Here is an 18,679-nt window from a genome sequence, read left to right as displayed (position 1 = left end):
TTCCAAAACGACACTTAAAAAGGAACGGATGGAGTACAATATAAAAATGCAAAATATCTCTTATCTATACCGACTTTTAATCAAAATCAAGTTAATATTAATCAAAATTTTATAAAAACTATCTTTCATAATTTATCGAAACGCCAGTCTACATAATAAAGTCTAATATTTTAAAAAAAAAAAAATAATAAAGTCTAATAAATTTGTTGTACCAAAAAAAAGTCTAATATATTTGAAGATTATCACCCTCTAAAAATAATTATAGAAAAAGAAGATCCATGTTAACCAAACAATTGGGTTTAAGTGGGTAATCAGGGCCGGCACAACATATATTGAGGCTCAAGGTGAAATACAAAATAAGGCTTTTTAAGTTATTATTAGTTTGTACAAAAAAAAAAGTTATTAATTGTATTTGTTTTACAAAAGTAATATTTTAATTCAAAATTTCACTTTTCTAACTTTTTTTGGATGCAATATCATTCATTAAATTATTGTAATTGATTTCATTTAACAGCTCTTTTTCAATCGACAACAAAACAAATCCATTCCATTTAATCTTTGTGGACACCCTGTTGATCTTAAATAAGATATTTTTAAGTCTAGTTTTGAATTTTATTTTTGAAAGACGCAACGATTATATGAATTGTTGGCAATATTCTATAAGCAATATACGCATTTGAAAATAAATTAAGTTTTTTAATATAATTAAGTATATCAATTGGTGTATCATTTTTCACTTGTATTATTTCTCTTAAAATTTCTAGCTTCATAAATAAATATGAGGTATTGGATATAATAGGTAAAAAAATAAAAAATTGAGGCCTTAGGCAAAGGCCTAGTTAGCCTATAGCTTGGGTCGGCCCTGTGGGTAATGAGTTTCGATAAATGATGAATTGTTCATAGAGTATGAGTTTGATTCCTGAGGGTGAAACAACATTTTATTAGGTTTTACTTATGTAACATCCCAGACGACTTTAAGCATTGTCGATTGACCCTACAAACCAACACGAGTCTTTTCAGCGTGTTTTGTCCTCACTCGCACGTTTAGCGGGAAACTTCCCGGTAGGTCACCCGTCCAAAGACTACTCCAAGTCAAGCACGCTTAACTGTGGAGTTCTTATGGAATGGGCTACAAAAAATAAGATGCATCTTGTTGATATAGGTAGTACCTAACAATTCTTATAAGCCTTCCTTCAACCATGTAGTCCCATACCTACACGGCCTCAGGATCCCTCTCATTCCGATGTGATTCGGTTCCTCTAGAAACTGTCGGGAGCCGCTCATTGTCGTGCCTTGTGCACCGGCGATCACTCCCCTGCTCTCGTCAGCCGTGGGTGTTACAACTTACTTGAACTCCGCATTACCAAGGCCTTCTTCCTCTAAGAACCAGAGGTATCACCAAAACAAAAAACAATGATCTAAAATAATGTTAATGCTTGATGAAGGGTTATTAATCTGTGTACGGTGTACCAAAATTTTAAATGATAAATAATGGAGAGAGTGTACTTTTGTTATGAACTCCCGCAGAGTGTGTGTAATTTGACTCGACAATGAGGTGAATGAAGTAGATATTCATATGATGTTGCTGTTACAGAGATAGAGATAGAGATTGAGATTTGTCAAATACTTTTCTTTTATAATTATTTTTAAGGGTTTTATATAAAATTTTGGTGGTTTTTTTATTAAAAGTAGCATTCATTTATTCAAATTGATACAAAATGATGAAATCATGAACAAACAAACAAAAGTATTTGATCCTCCTTTCCGGAAAAAAAATATTTGATCCACTTTAATCCAATCTTTCTTCCCCCAACAAAATAGGAATTTTTTATTTTCACTCTTTTGGCTAAAACTTATCTTCTTTCTTCTAGTTCTAGAAAATTGCAAGTTTGAAAAAAAGTTGATTTACCCCTTCTTCTAAGAGTGCAAGTGGTTCAGATAAAATTGATGAACTTGAAAATTCAAACCAAACAAAAAATTATCCAATCTTTTTTTGATTAAGATGAAAAACTCAACCAAACAAAAGGAAACTGAATTTGATCGATTTTGTTCTTAATTTTTAATTTTGAGGTTTAAATATATTTTTCGTCTTTTATCCTTTAATAGAAATTCATTTTGGTCCTTTATCTTTTTTTAAATCGTTTTAATTGCTTATCTTGTTTCTAAATCATTTTAGTCATTTATATTTTTAAAAAGGTGACGTTTTATTAGTCCTTTTGTCATACCAAAACAAATGAAAATAAAGACTTAATATCACATTTTTAAAAAGATAAAGGTATTATTTTGGAACGTTAGGGAACAAAGAGTTTTTCTTATGGTTTAATACTTTTGGTGTTAGAGGGTTGCCATTTGCTGCATGGTTGGTAGTTGGTCTGAAGAAAAAATTCCTCTTTGTTTGTTTTGTTCTCAAGTAAATATTCTTTCATTTGGATATTCGGAAGTACATTCTATCTTCACTACATTCACATCATTTTCATAAATTCAAATTCACATTCAAAAATGATTCATATAGCAACTTCACAGAACCAGTGAAGCAGAAGCACTTATTGAAGTTGTTTTTTGGTAAGTTGTAAACAGGTTATTTGGAGCTTACATGATAAGCGCTTATGCATAAGCTTATTGGAGAACTTATAAGTTGTTTTAGCATAAGGTTATTTGTAGTTGTTTTAGCACTTTGTATATGTTATAAGCTGTTTATATAAGCTATCTTTGAGAACTTATGAAAATAAGTCGAATATAGTTAGTGAAAACTGTCATAAACTGTTTTCATAAGTTCTCACAAAGAGTATCATAAAACTTATATCACTAGTTGAACTCAACCAAGACAATCCAAAAAGATACATAAATAAATGCATCAAATCACATAAAAAAGAAACATATGTTAATGCAATCATACCAAATCTACAATCTCATATCAGAATTAAGATTAAAACACATGAAATTGTTGAAAAATTCTCAAAACAAACAAAGCAAATGTTCATTTTAAGTGTATCACAAAAACAAGTGTTCAAATCATATAAAAAAGAAACATGTTAATGCAACCATACCAAATCTACAATCTCATATCATAACGAAGATTAAAACACATGAAAATGTTGAAAAATTCTCAAAACAAACAAAGCAAGTGTTTATTTTAAGTGTATCACAAAAGCAAGTGTTCAAATCACATAAAAAAGAAACATATTGATGCAAACATACTAAGTCTACAATCCTATATCAGAACGAAGATTAAAACACATGAAAATGTTGAAAAACTCTCAAAACAAATAAAGCAAGTGTTCATATCACATAAAAAAGAAACATGTTGTTGCAACCATACCAAATCTACAATCCCATATCAGAACGAAGATTAAAACACATGAAAATGTTGAAAAAAAATCTCAAAACAAACAAAGCTAGTGTTCATTTTAAGTGTATCACAATAGCAAGTGTTCAAATCACATAAAAAAAAAAAAAAACATGTTGATGCAACCATACCAAAACTATAATCCCATATCAACAAAGATTAAAACACATGAAAATGTTGAAAAATTCTCAAAACAAACAAAACAAGTGTTCATTTAAAATCGTTTCAAGCTTACATGGTAATTTTTATTATATAGCGACTATGAAAACGAACGCGTGAAGAACTTAAAGTTAAATCAGTTTTTACCTAAATGTTGAATAAAAAGCAAAGTGGTGAAAATATTAGTGCAACTTACCTAATATTATAACTAAACAGTAAACAAATTAATTAATTTACTAACCAAATAGTAAATGACTTTTTCTCTCTATGTTCATTCCTCCCTCTCACCTTCCTCCAAAATCTCTTTCTCGTTGTTACCTTTACTGGAAGCATATTATGTAATATGTGTCAAAAGGATTGTGTTAGTGGGTGTTACTCTAATATTCCTTTTCATATAAGTTACAGATATATACAATAGTGAAATCTATACAATTCCAAATTTCCATTTTAAAAGTTCTCAATAACACAACTAACCTGGTAATAATGTTCTCTTCTGTGACATCTTCCTTCCTACTAACTCTCTCCTAATTTCCATTTTTTTTAATTTTCATTCGACTTCCTAGAAAAAGAAGGGGAAAACAAATTTCAAAACAAAATAAATTAGAATAAAACCACACAAAAAAACTGATATGTTACTTTAATTTTACTTTGTTTTGCATGTGACTAATGATTAAGATACCAACAGAAGAACCTGAAACATCCTTTCTTCTATCACCCAAAATGGGTCTCTTTAATATTTGACTACGGAATAATTAGTAGGTATGGTGAGAGGATGATATACGATGGTACATAGGTAATTGAGTTAATTCAATATCTTTGAAAATATTATTTTCTTTAATTCTCTTAAGAGTATAAAGCTTGTAAGACAAAACCACCACAACAACAACGAAAACAACAACTATCACCACCAATATATAACATAATAAATAAAACTCATGGTTTGAAATTGTTTTCTCCTCAAAGCTCTCAAAATCCCAATCATAAATCTGGGGTATTTCAGCTAACACTCCCTCTCCCTCTGAAGACCCTTGTCCTGAATCGGACGTTGAGATTCTAGTATACAATACACTATAATCTATGAAAAACTCACAAAAATTGATAGTTGTTGTCAAGATCGGTTTCTTCGGCTTTTTTTTAAAAACTCAAGAACACGTGCAAAGAGTTTACAGCCATGAAACATTGTTCATTAACATAATCAATCCAACAATTAATTTTTAAGGAAATTGGCTGTAAAACTAATTTTTTTTATTTCCCTGCGTCATGGGTTGATTAAGGGTTTGTTCTACTATCGAATATTACGGTTACAAAAGATGTTTTAGGCAACCCAAAAACACCCGCTAACGAGGTAGACAGATTGTAAGGGGAAATGAAGAAATTGAAGCTCTCATTGTAGGACAAAGCGTTGGTTGATGTTGTGATGGAAAATGAGAAATGAATTTTAAAAGAATAGCATTTCATTTCAGCTGGGTTTTGTACTAGTTAGAAAGTAACATCGTGGATCAATGCACCTCAAGATAGATCTGTTTTCTTCAGCAAATAAAAGTGGTTTTCCTTAAACATAGCATCCCCACAAAGACTTACTCCTTTTGAACCGGCGGGAACACTAAAAAATGAAAAGAATTTTGCATTTGCTAAAACTAACAACATAGAAACAATGGCTAGCATCATATGTTTATGATTCCTCATTTTTCGTGACAACAGGGCTTATTGAATCTAACAAAATAGAAAGAAAAAAATTATCATAGCAATCAAAAATACAATTACATGTTTGATTGAAATTCAAACAACTACAAATACATAAAACAATATGTGTATGTTTGTGTGTGTGTGTGCTCGTTTATATTAAGTGTATCACAAAGTGTTCAAATGACATAAAAAAGAAACATGTTGATGCAACCATACCAAATCTTCAATCTCATATCAGAACAAATATATTAAAACACATGAAAATGTTTAAAAATTCTCAAAGCAAACAAATCAAGTGTTCATTTGAAGTGTATCACAAAAGCAAGTGTTCAAATCATATAAAAAAGAAACATGTTGATGAAACAATACCAAATATACAATCTCATATCAGAACGATGATTAAAACACATGAAAATGTTGAAAAATTCTCAAAACAAACAAAGCAAGTGTTCATTTAAATTGAATCGCAAAAGTAAGTGTTTAAATCACACAAAAAAGAAACATGTTGATGCAACTATACCAAATCTACAATCCCATATCAGAACACAGATTAAAACACATGAAAATGTTGAAAAATTCTCAAAACAAACAAAGCAAGTGTTCATTTAAAGTGTATCAGAAAAGCAAGTGTTCAAATCACATAAAAAAGAAACATGTTGGTGCAACAATACCAAATCCACAATCTCATATCAGAACGAAGATTAAAATACACGAAAATGTTGTAATGATCTCAAAACAAACTAAGCAAGTGTTCGTTTAAAGTGTATCGCAAAAGCAAGTGTTCAAATCACATAAAAAAAGAAACATGTTGATGCAACCATACCAAATCTATAATCTCATATCAAAACGAAGATTAAAACACATGAAAATGTTGAAAAATTCTCGAAACAAACAAAGCAAGTTTTCTTTTAAAGTGTATCACCAAAGCAAGTGTTCAAATCACATAAAAAAGAAACATGTTGATGCAACAATACCAAATCCACAATCTCATATCAGAACGAAGATTAAAACACATGAAAATGTTGTAATATTCTCAAAACAAACTAAGCAAGTGTTCGTTTAAAGTGTATCACAAAAGCAAGTGTTCAAATCACATAAAAAAAGAAACATGTTGATGCAGCCATACCAAATCTATAATCTCATATCAAAACGAAGATTAAAACACATGAAAATGTTGAAAAATTCTCAAAACAAACAAAGCAAGTGTTCTTTTAAAGTGTATCACAAAAGCAAGTGTTCAAATCACATAAAAAAGAAACATATTGATGCAACCATAGAAAATCTACAATCCCATATCAGAACGAAGATTAAAACACATGAAAATGTCAAAAAATTCTCAAAACAAACAAAGCAAGTGTTCGTTTAAAGTGTATCACAAAAACAAGTGTTCAAATCACATAAAAAAAAAAAAAAGAAACATGTTGATGCAACCCTACCAAATCTACAATCTCATATCACAACGAAGATTAAAACACATTAAAATGTTGAAAAATTCTCAACAAACAAAGAAAGTGTTCATTTAAAATCGTTTCAAGCTCACAATGTAATTTTCATTACATAGCGATTATGGAAACCATCGTGTGAAGAAGAACTGAAAGTTAAATTGGATTTTACCAAGATGTTGAATGAAATGCAAAGCGGTGTGACATTACTTACATAGAGAGACTCCGGGGTGTAGCTTGCACGAATAAAGCTGGTTAGAAAATTGGTATTTTTATATTGAGTTTTCTTTTTACAAGGATAAGAACAGATGAGTTGAAAATAATTCAACTCTTAATAAAATACTAATAGTAAACTTTTACTATTGGTAAATTCTATGCCACACTCAAAAACTCGAGTTTACCGATACACCACATCTTTAAATTTTTAACTAAATGGGTTGTTTTTTGGAAGTTTTTTTTTATAATTTACAATTATAATAATTAAATATTGTTTATCAAAAGTGTAGGTGAAATAAAATTTAATTTTTCTAAATTTTTATTACTTATAAATTTACAATTATAATAATTAAATATTGTTTATCAAAAGTGTCGGCGAAATAAAATTTAATTTTTCTAAATTTTTATTACTTATAATAGAGAATATTGATTATTTTTTACGATAAAATATGAAAAAATTCGTATGATATTATAATCAATGAAATGAAGTTTTTTCACATGAAATGATATTTTTTAAAATATAAAAGTCAAATAATAGCTCTTTATTTCATAAAAATAATCGTTAATTTTTAAATTTAGAAAACAAGAGTACCAATACCTCAATTTACAAGTGTACCGTGAAAGTTCCATTACTATTGGGTTGCACTTACAAATTTAAATATTATAAATTCAGTTTCTTTTTTTATTTTTCGAAAGTACATTGTATCAACAAAAAAAAACTAATTCAGTTTCTTTCTCTTAAAAAAAACTAATTATGTAGCGTAAATTCAGTTTATTAACTCATCAATTACCTCTATATTTTTTTTTTTGTGGTGTCCGGGGTTCACCTCTACCTTTCTAAATACGTGTGTGTGTATATATATATATATATATATATATATATATATATATATATATATAGTTTATTTCGTTTGTAATATTGATTTGTTTTGAAAAGTCGTTTATAATATTGATATTGATTCGATTTTAATTTGAATTAGGTAATATATTATTTAGTTTATTTCGTTTATAATTTTTCAAATAATACCTATATATTGATTCTATTTCGTATATATTCTCCAACTCTCTAAGATTCAAAATAATATGTATATTATTCTTTCAAAAAAAAAAAATAATACGTGTATATTATGTACGGCTGCTCCTCATTCTCATCAAAATCTGTATGCTGGCATGCAATATAAACTTGATATAGGACCAAATAATTGAGGACGGGATTCATACAATGAGATTTTGAAATGGCCAATTTTAGTAGAAGAAACAAATTTGAATTAATCTATAGGACTACAAATTATTCTAACACGTTTTTTAAAAAATAAAACAATGATTATTCTAAAACAATTTGTATGTGCTAAAACGGATATTATTTTTGTAACTGAAAATAAAATCTTGGTAGAGAAAGTGTACTAAGTCGGTAACCTCAATTATAGAAAGGACGTAGTGTCATTTGTTATTTACTAGTATGTCGTGTATTGTCTTTGGTGATTTGGATGTGAATTAAGAACATTTGAGAAAGCACGGATAAGAAGAAATGATCAGCATAAATAAAAATAAATAAAAAGGTAAGCAGGATTGATGAGATGAGAGACATTTGGATAATATGGGTAGAGGAAAATCTATATAGTAATATATTTTTAAATGTGGTAAGTAACTAGCATTAGCATGTAGACATTTAAGCAACTAAATGTTTTATTAATATTTAGAAGTATAGTAGAGTGACACGTAGCTTAGTTAAAATGATAAACTTTCTCACTTATGAAAAGAAGAGATATTCTTGGGTGGTCACAAGTCCAAGAAATTGGATTTGGTCACTCTCTCTTATGTTTTTCTTCTTCTTTCACACTTTTCATTTCATCTCTCTCCTCTCTTTAAATGTGATGAAGTGTCAGTACATGATCTTGGTTCATCATCATGAGTATAAAGAGAACACGTTAGCTACGTAATATGTGAAAAGAAACCATGTTCATTTGTTGTAATATTCTATGAGCAAAATTCAATTTAGTTTTTCTTGTCAGAAGCAAAATTCAATTTAGTATCGTAAGTGGTAAATACTTTGTCCCCTTAATCATTTAGTCTAAAGTTCGATACATGACCAGCGTGTATGGAAAATATTTGTTTGGATTGGTCAACCTCTAAATGGATCTTAGTTACCTCGGGAGGATAACCTTTGGCTTACAAAAAAAATAAGTGAAAAAATAAACATTTACCGTAAAAAGCGAGTAATGATAAGATTCTTCTTGTTTAGTAGAATAAAAAGAGAGGAAGTCTAGCTTTAATTTAGAGAAGAATCTCAGCAAACACAGCTGAAGCTACCCTCATTAAAGCAGATCCTTGCGAGATTGATGCCTTTCGATCCACGTCATTAGTAAGCGTTGCATCCGATATCCTGTCAAGTTTATGCAAGGTTTCCATATTCGGCGACATACAAGCCGAGTACACAAAAGGAAGGAATAAGCTCATGAATTTGAACTGCGTTCCGTGAGATTATAAGGCTAAACTCTTACGGTTGAGCTACCACTTGACAAAAGATATTTTGATAATAACAATAATAATAGTAATATTAATGATATCAAATATGTTATTAGTTAGAATTTGCTTACATTTTAATGATAGGTCATGTCAACTATCAAATGTATCATGATAAAGGACCAAGACAAAAGATAGCCCTTGAAGAAAACAAACACAATGAGCAGGGCAAGGACTCAAAACAGAAACAACAGTTCAAAGAGAACAATGGCAAAAGGCAAGAACATGAAAGCTTAATCAATGTAATAGTGACAGATACTTGTGCTCTGGTGAAGCTAGGAACATTTTTCCTGGAGGGGCTGAAAAATATACAATATGTGAACAATTTTTCAAGTTTGAGTAATTTGCATAGAATAAATTAATTTGAATCATTTCCTCCACTTGGGGGAAAAATGCTCGAGTAATTTACATATGATACATCAGTTTTGTCACATTCTGTCCTATATATATAGTTACCTCCAAACAAATGTTAGAAGGATAACCATGATTTTCCTCCCAGCAACAGTTCTGAGACCAAAACGAGTAATAACTTGAAGGATGAAAAAAACTGAGATATTGCATAAAGTAGAATTAATTTAATAGATCTGTCAAATAAAATCGTTTAGAGATACTTAATAGAGATAAGTGCAAGAAATATAGGAGACAAATCCATGATAAAAAAGAACCAATATATTAATCAATTTGAATCCGTACAATTGGTTACACTTCAAAAAAAAAAAAATTAGAGAACTACATTAGGCTTCAAAAAGCAACGCTTCCAAAATGATTTTAGAATATCTTCAAATTAATTCATCGTTCACGACATGCAGTCTGTGAAATTCCTTCACCTTAGAAATATAGGAGACAAATCCATGATAAAAAAGAACCAATATATTGATCAATTTGAATCCGTGTACAATTGACTACACTTCAAAAAAAAAATTAGAGAACTACATTAGGCTTCAAAAAGCAACGCTTCCAAAACGATTTTAGAATATCTTCAAATTCATCGTTCACGACATGCAGTCCGTGAAATTTCTTCACCTTAGAAAAATTGCACGTCAAATACAATTTTAGAATATCTTCAAATTCATCATTCATAACATGTAGTCCATGAAATTTCTTCATCTCAGTTTTTGTAACCGTATCCTTAGTAGCCAATTCCGGAAACTAAAGAGAGTCAACGAAACGCTGCTGGTTGACGCTCTCAATGGATGATATTTTGATACTTTCCCACTCAACGACACGAGATGGGTTAGAAGGTTGAGGTAGTAAAGCAGGATGTCATGTTAAGAAGGAATACATGGTACTAAAGAGAGTGTTGAATGAATTGAAAATGAGTTTCGACTTTCTAATTATGAAAATTACATTTTTTAGTGCATCCTATGAATCAATCAACCAAACCAAACCAGATATCATTGGTTCAGTTTAGTTTGGTTCTACTTTTTAAAAAATGTTGAAAACAAAAGCAGACCGAACTGATGTAGATTTTTTCTGTTTGAATATTTTTTTCAATTGAAAATCGAACCAACCGAATTTTTACACCCCTAGCTCCATTAACAAAATTATATCATTTTTTAAGTTATTTGTTTGGCGACCCTTTATCCCCCTTTGTCAAATTCTTTATTTTCTACCCGACTTTCTTATCATCCATAACTGCACCCCAAAATGAATTATCAACAAAGTGAATGTTCAGAACCATTTGGTGTGAAACATCAAACCATACAATGCAAAATGAAAAGTTAAAACCATTCCAAATTCCAAGAACAGTAATTCAACGTTAAAAACAATATATGTGGTCTTCTAAGATGAAAACAGTCTTGAAAACAAGTAACCATGACAACCTTGCACAGTATCTAGAAGAGGCATAGTTTGACATGCTTCCTCAACATCACGATTCATCCATTTTTCTAATATAATTTCAGCAATAGGAGCAACTTGATGCTGCAACAATGCTGCTCCAAGGGGTCCTATCAAGTTCAACCTTGTAGCAGCAGATACCACATCTCTCATTGTTATGAACATGAAAGCTCTCTGAGAACTTGCACTATCAAACCCCAACGCACCACATGTTAGTCCAAATATAGGAGCGTGATGAAAAGATACGGTCCCTAACTTCATAGAAGAATCTCTCATTGTTTTGAGAGAAGGAATCTCCACAAACACAGCTGAAGCTACCCTCATTAATGCAGATCCTTGTGAGATTGATGCCTTTCGACCCACTTCATTAGCAAGGGTAGCATCCAATATCCTGTCAAGTTTATGCCAGGTTTCCATATTCGGCGACATGCAAGCCGAGTATACAAAAGGAAGGAACAAGCTTCCTGTATTCTCCAATACATGAATAAGAAATGTCTTGAGCTCACTTGAATCAGACACTAAGCGGGACTGAACTGCTGCTTCAAGACCAAAAGAATGAGCGAATCCACCGGTAGGTAGAATAGAATCCAACAGCTGCCATTGACTCCACTGTAAAAATGAGTTTTCAAAGACAGGTTTTTCGCGCTCTTCATTTGTTTGCATTATCAATGATATGATATTCCTTCCAAAGCCGACCAGGAATGTCAGATTACTAAAAGTACCTATAAACCAGATTTATGCATTCAAATTTGCAAACAATCTAAAATGTTACAATAGACCATTTGAAAATGTATTGCATATGCAAGATTTTTTTTGGGTGAAAAATATTGGATATGTAAGATATAAACTTATGAAGCCTGTTCAATTATCCATTTTCCATGTTCAATTATGCATTCTCTCTAAGAAATTGTGTATATTTCAGTCCACATAGAATCACCATCTAACAAATATTTTTAGCTATAAATACTCAATTAACAACATTCAGTAAAACAAAAAAACAAGTTACAACACATCAAAATGCATGTGAAAATCAAAAAGCACTGTAAAGTAGGAAATTAGAACATATAAATAAAGGAAATTTTCCATAATGTGATTGAGATTAAGTATTCTGCAATTACAAGTCAAGCTGCTGTACCATGACATTTTCTATGACCTCAAACCTAATAACATCAACACCCAAAAAACAAAAATTAAGACTTGTGTTATTGGGATTCCTTATTGCTCTTTTCCATAAAATGGAAGCCCATAACACCCCTATATTCTCCGGTTCCAAGGCAGCGGGAGCAGTACGTAAGACCACTTCCACCACAAGTTCTACACCAGTTTGGCCATTCACCTTTCGGAAGCATTTCCAAATGTACCATATTCGTCCTTCCTCGTCCATGACAACGATGGCAATCCACTCTTCCACTCCCCTCACATACAACACAAGGTGGGTCTGGCTTCTTTTTTACTTTCCTCCGAACATTCGACTCAGTCCTCACAACCCAAGATGGCTTTCTGATTGAGAGATGAGGCAATGTACTCCGGGGTTGATATGGTGGCAAACCATTAAAACTTGTGGCCTCATTTTGCATTGTTGTTGATAAACTCAAAGTCACAACAAAACCCATCTATGCCAGCAGAATTCAAGTAAGTGTCTACACAAAATGGAATCTGAAACAAACAAAAGCTACCTACTTACTTTGGACTTTCAACAAACATTTCATGAGCATAGGCTTGAGGGTACTGTGACAAATATTTTTAATGAGTAAATCACCAATTTTTTAGGCTAAACTTGTACAATGCCACCCAGGGTTTTAAATAAAGGTCTGCAAATGCAATCGGGGCCATGATATAACGGTTTTAAACTGTCGAAACCATAATTGCGGCCGCATCAATCACAGTTGACCAGATTTTCCATAATATCAAAAATTATGATTCGTGACACGGCTAAAACCAATGCCGCAGCCACTACGGTACTCTAAAGTTTGTTGGATACGGTATCCGACATCTAATCATTTAATAACATGTCATTTCTTATATATTCAGGATATCCAACAAAATTCCAGGTACGAAAGAATATATCTACTTAAACATAGTCTTTGAAATTGATAATCTTTAATCAAATTAAAAGTATTCCTTATAGCATGAAAAATGTTAATATTAACGTGGAGCTGAAAAGTATTTATCTTTATCCTGAGGTTAATTAATTGAATTGAATCAAAGACAATGAAATTCAAGAACATAAATATATAAAGAAATAGAAAATAAGAAGAAGTATAAGAAAGGTATGAGAAGATTATTACAAGGTGGAGCTGAAGAAGAAGAAGACAGTGAAGTTTGTGCTGCTGTTCAGATTTTCGTCTCCGACGCACTTCTGCTACAGAAACAGAACACGGATTTGTGTTTTCATTTTCAAATAAATCATCTTCCTCGGTCCAATATAAAACGATATCTCATTCAATTTTTTAACTATATACATCTATTTTTTTTTATTATTATTAATGTTTATATTTATCCGTTTGGGTTTGAGTTGGTCAAACCCAAGACCCGAACATATATGGTACTTCAGTTTTGATGAGGTAAATAATCGTCGGTTAAATTGATGAACCAGATTTGACAAACCTTAATTTTTGGTTGGGGTTGGGCAGTGAATTACCCAAATTAGTTTTCTTTTTTGTTGTTAATATTAAAAGACTAAATGATAAGTCATCATGTATTTTTTTTCATACAAATTACTCAAGTTTTTATTTTCTTAAAAAATTGTGCAACAAATTTTCACTATATTTTATCGTCATAGAATAATAAATGATAATATTAAATATAAAATTGCATTAGCATCAAAATAATAAAAAAGTGCAACATCTTAATTTATAACTTTAACATGTTTTGATTTTCAATATATAAGATGTCTTGTGTCAATTTTGGAAATCAGACTTGATTTATGATCAAAATCTTTGGTATTCTCTTTCTTCGATGTTAAAATAAAAATAAAAATGTTGCCATTGTAGGGTAAGTGGGTTATTTGAGTCTGATTTTACTTGAAATCCGTTATTTTTTATGGATTTTTCATTTTATAAAATCACAACCCAATTACCCAACACAACCCATATTTTTGGGTTTTTTTACGTGGGTTTACCATTTTTTGATTTGACCCAACCCATATACACCTCTCGAGTAACACATTATATGTTTGGGTCTCCTTTTATCAACTCTTATATGTGTAACACCTTAGCTTTTGCTACATCCATTTCATAGGCTCTTTTTTTTTCTTTATCTTTATCTTCCTTTTTTTTAGGATTATCTTTCTCTTTCTATCACATCAGTTTCTTCGTTTCTACCTCTTTCTTGGGGTAGAATAGATAAAGGACGAACAAATATAATTTTCCGTCCTTTTATGTTCGGTTAAAAAGAGGGGAAATTATTTTTATAGGCCCTTTATCTGTTCAACGCTTTAGACATAAGTGGAGCGTAAAAAAGGTAACTTAGAGATACTCACTTTTCTTAGTAATGATTTGATCTTTTTAAAGAATAGTGTCAAACCAATGAAGAGGAAGAACAAAGAATCATTGGAGGATGATACCATCATGAAGGTGAAAGAAGATCACATGCTTTCAACTGCTGGTGATAGTAAATCAACACTCAGAACTGCCAATATTTTCTAACCTTTCTTGTTTAGGTGGCATAAGATTAAGGCCTTGAAACTTGACAATGTTAAGTTGGCATTAGACTTGGCTGTCGATGATTTTTTTTGGCGGCTCTGTTAGATTTGCTGATAATTGTAGAATGTTTTATCCAAATGATGGAATTTGGGTACCATTTAAGACTGATTTGGATGACGAAATTTTGTTATTTGTTACATGCTAGTTTCCAAGCTTAATGGATTTGACTCTATTGAACAATATCTACCACATAGAGTTGCTATGTAATTTGGAATGGATCAAGATGTTCCAATTTATGTGCCTAGGTTAAATGAGACTAAATCAATTACTTAGAAAAACTACTGCAGTCCCATATCTGATAAAATTTGTATTTTCCACCAAGATTATTTGAGGCAGATGTTACCAAGCGTTATACAAGGTGGTGGAAGCAATAGGGTATAGGTTGCGACGATTTTTTGAAGAATATTATGCGGAAGAAAAGAAGTGCAAACTCAAGAAAACATAGACCTTGTGTAGGAAAAGCTAAAAGAAGTGATATTGAAGTTGGTATTCCTCCCAGGCGTGTTGATACTCGCACTCTTAGAAAATTTTGTGATGCTGGTTGAAAAACTAAAACTAGGAAGGTTGATGATCTTTATTCTGATGTTCTTTATGAAAATTCTGTTCATAATTGTTTGAAAGGTAATGAAAATATTGATGCAAATGGGAGCAAAGAAGCAAGGATGAAGTTATCTAAGACGCAGAAGCTAGAGAAACGGTTGAAGAAAGAGACGATGAAGTTTTGTTAAAAGAGAAACTAGCTAGCGTGTGTAGCAAGACAACAAGAAGAGATCTTTCGGTTAATGGATTTGAGGGAGAAGAGGGATGAAGAGTTGAGGAAACTACTCACTAGCTATCTAAGGAATCAACATAAACCACCATCATCATCTTCTTAGAACTCTATTTTCTTTTTATACTCTTTATAAAACTCTTGACAGTTATGGATGGTCTTTTCATACTCACTATTTTGTTGATAACAAATGAAAAGTAAAGTAATACTAGTTTTTATGAGTTGTGATATATGTATTTATTAGTGTCTGTTGTGCTTGTGATCATGTCATGCTTTAACATTTTCTTTAGTAGTATTGGCATGACTGACACATATTTTGCTATGCTTTTACACACACATGACGAACAAGTACAAAACAATGTTCAGAGGACTTCTTGAAGAAACAATAGCTTCCTTATCTAATTGTTAATTTCAATGAAACACAGTCAAAGGCTAAAAGTCTACTTAAATGGAGGTTTAATTGCACTTTAAACTCTCCAAGTATCATGATTGTGTGATTTTGGCCTTTCACGTTGTTTTTAGCGATTGTCATTCTTTATGGTTTTCCTTTTTGAATTTGGTACTCCATCTCCCGATTTTGAAGACTCTTAATTTTATTTAAAATTTACTTTCAGATGACATCATTTATTGATGTGATATTTAACTGTCATAGTCAGCGGGACGTGTGACTTTGCTTTATAACTTAATAAAAAGTTATGCTATCTTAGCGTAAACTTTGAATAAAACTGGAAGATGAACACCAAATCACAAAAAGAAAAGTGTAAGCGTCAAAATTGCTCAAAAATGGAGGCCGAAATCGCACAAACGAATGAGGTCAAATTTGTTAGTTTTTTTTTTGTTACTAAATTTGTTAGCTTTTAAATGTAAACAAAATCCCTAATTTGTTAGTTTTTTTTTTGTTACTAAATTTGTTAGCTTTTAGATGTAAACAAAATCCCTTGAGACAAACAGTTTAAAAAAAATTATTTCTCCCTTGTGTCAATTTATCACCCATACCAAATTATGGCAGAAAAACAATACCTCAAACGGCAAAGATGATACAACACACAAAATAAATGCTACCGTGTCCTTGATTTTTAAGGAGAAAAGAACATAAATCTGGAGGATAAATGATGACCGTATGATTAGAGTGTGAGTAATTGTTGTAAGTTACCAACAAAAAAAAAAAACATGTAACAATTGACCCTTGTTGTGAAACTTGATCCAACACAACAATTTTTTATTGGTCGAAATTCATTCGAATTTCATTACTTGGAAAAATAAGTCCTACCATATAACAAAGAAAGTTCTTTCAAAAAAAAATATAATAAAGAAAGTTCTTCTCTTAACTTAATAAAGAAAACAAACTACTGGTAAAAGATGATTATAAAGTTCTTTCCAAACAAAAGGTGTAATTAGAAAGTTGTAATATGATCGAAAAAGCCCCAATTGTCATGGCCCATGGGCCTGTTCTATAGTGTCCTCGGACCCTATTGTATTGAAAATTGCTCTTCTTTTTTTCGTGTTTGTTCATTTCCTTTATTAACTCACGCTCCGCATTTTTCAACATAGGTTAACTCACGCTGTCACTTTTAAGATCGGTTCAATCATTTTTTAAGTTGGTTCAACCGATCTTAAAAGTGTCAGCGTGAGTTAATTCATGTTGAAAAATGTCGAGCATGAGTTAACTCACGCTGAAGTAAGGGAATGAACAATTTTGAAAGGAAGAAGAGCAATTTCTAGTTGTATTTGGTTTCTGCCCAAGTGACATTTTACTTCAAATTTGGTTGGTCATGTGTCATAAATTTTGTTCAGCACCAAACAACTCAAATATAAAATAATTAATATCTCCATTTTTCTCATTTTCAATTGCTTCCAAATAAGGAGAGGTGAGTTTTCAAATAATATTGCAATTGCAATTTGTTAAGTGCATTAGTAGTTAGGACCACTAACTTGAATAACTCCACTAACTCTTCTTCTCTTACTTCATTTCATTTAAAATTTTCAATTGATATTCTGAACGTAATCGTGGATCATGCAAGTCCACATTTATTTTCAATTGATAACTTGAAAGATTATGGTTTGACTTCCATTGCACAAGTAATGATGATTTAGACTTATGAGAGTTTCTGGTGGCATCTTGAACATGAACTTATCTTTTGTGGTCTTAATTTCTTCCAATGTTGGCCCAACATATATGGAGGTCAAAGGCAAATTTTAAGATATTTTAGAATAGAAATTATTTATTAAATTAATATCTTCAATTTTGTTTAGTAATTTCTTTCATCTAAAAATAAAATCAATTGATTAATCATTGTGAAGACAATATTAATTTTGAACAATTTTATTAGTTTTAATTTTAAAAATAGTAGAATACGACGTCCTTTTAATGAGTAAAGAATTTATATTTTTTTTTTTGAAAGAAAAGAATTTATATTTTAAAAATAGTAGAACACGAATTTATATTTTTTGGATAATAGTTTGATGCCCTTACCTTACCCCTTATGTTGGCCTTTAACCTTTATTGAATCAGACAACTCATAACATTAGTTGTTACAAACAATTCATAAGCTTCTCCATGGGTCAAAACTAGTTGACTTTTTTTTGACAGCTCAAAACTAGTTGACTTAGAACTAGAAGACATTGCATAATAATTATTTGGCTTAAATTATAATTAAACTTAAAGTACACATTATGCACATTAAGTCATTAACTAATTAAACGTGCAATTTTATCTATATGTTGGTTTTCCACTAGTCGATAAGACTTTATTTAGTGGAGCAACAGTACTTCATTGACATATCACCACAACTTGTGTATTACATTTTGGAATGGTGTATTGACTCTAGATTTGTGTGAGAACCCAAATTTTTTGCAATATTCTACTTAATAAATTTATCTTCTCATAAATGGCTAATGTCTATCTATGGAAAAGGGGGAGGATTTGGCAACACTACTCTCATTCAAACATTCTATTTATTATTAGAAAACTTATAGGTAAATTTTAGGGGAGGGG

The 18,679-nt window shown here is 30.9% G+C and overlaps 2 protein-coding genes across 3 annotated transcripts; both read right to left on the bottom strand.

Moving 5' to 3' along the window:
- Window positions 1-11,024: 11,024 nt before the first annotated feature.
- UREF (urease accessory protein F) lies at window positions 11,025-11,874 on the bottom strand. Its single transcript, XM_085709560.1, has one exon. The coding sequence runs from the start codon at window positions 11,872-11,874 to the stop codon at window positions 11,155-11,157; it is 720 nt and encodes a 239-aa protein (XP_085565686.1). The 3' UTR covers window positions 11,025-11,154.
- ENA (DnaJ/Hsp40 cysteine-rich domain superfamily protein) lies at window positions 11,025-13,643 on the bottom strand. Of its 2 annotated transcripts, none has more exons than XM_085709562.1 (2): window positions 13,500-13,643; window positions 11,025-12,824 (listed from the first exon to the last, which is right to left on the bottom strand). In XM_085709562.1, the coding sequence occupies exon 2, from the start codon at window positions 12,822-12,824 to the stop codon at window positions 12,414-12,416; it is 411 nt and encodes a 136-aa protein (XP_085565688.1). In that variant the 5' UTR covers window positions 13,500-13,643; the 3' UTR covers window positions 11,025-12,413. The 2 variants fall into 2 exon arrangements, with proteins under 2 accessions (XP_085565688.1, XP_085565687.1); XM_085709561.1 differs by having other exon boundaries at window positions 12,277-12,867.
- Window positions 13,644-18,679: the final 5,036 nt, after the last annotated feature.

This window comes from Medicago sativa, chromosome 5 (assembly GCF_051527215.1).
Source record: "Medicago sativa cultivar Bolivia chromosome 5, Bolivia_mono, whole genome shotgun sequence".
Taxonomy (NCBI): Eukaryota; Viridiplantae; Streptophyta; class Magnoliopsida; order Fabales; family Fabaceae; genus Medicago; species Medicago sativa.
The sequence above is the reverse complement of the archived record's forward strand: the minus strand, read 5'-3'. Positions and strand labels throughout refer to the sequence as shown.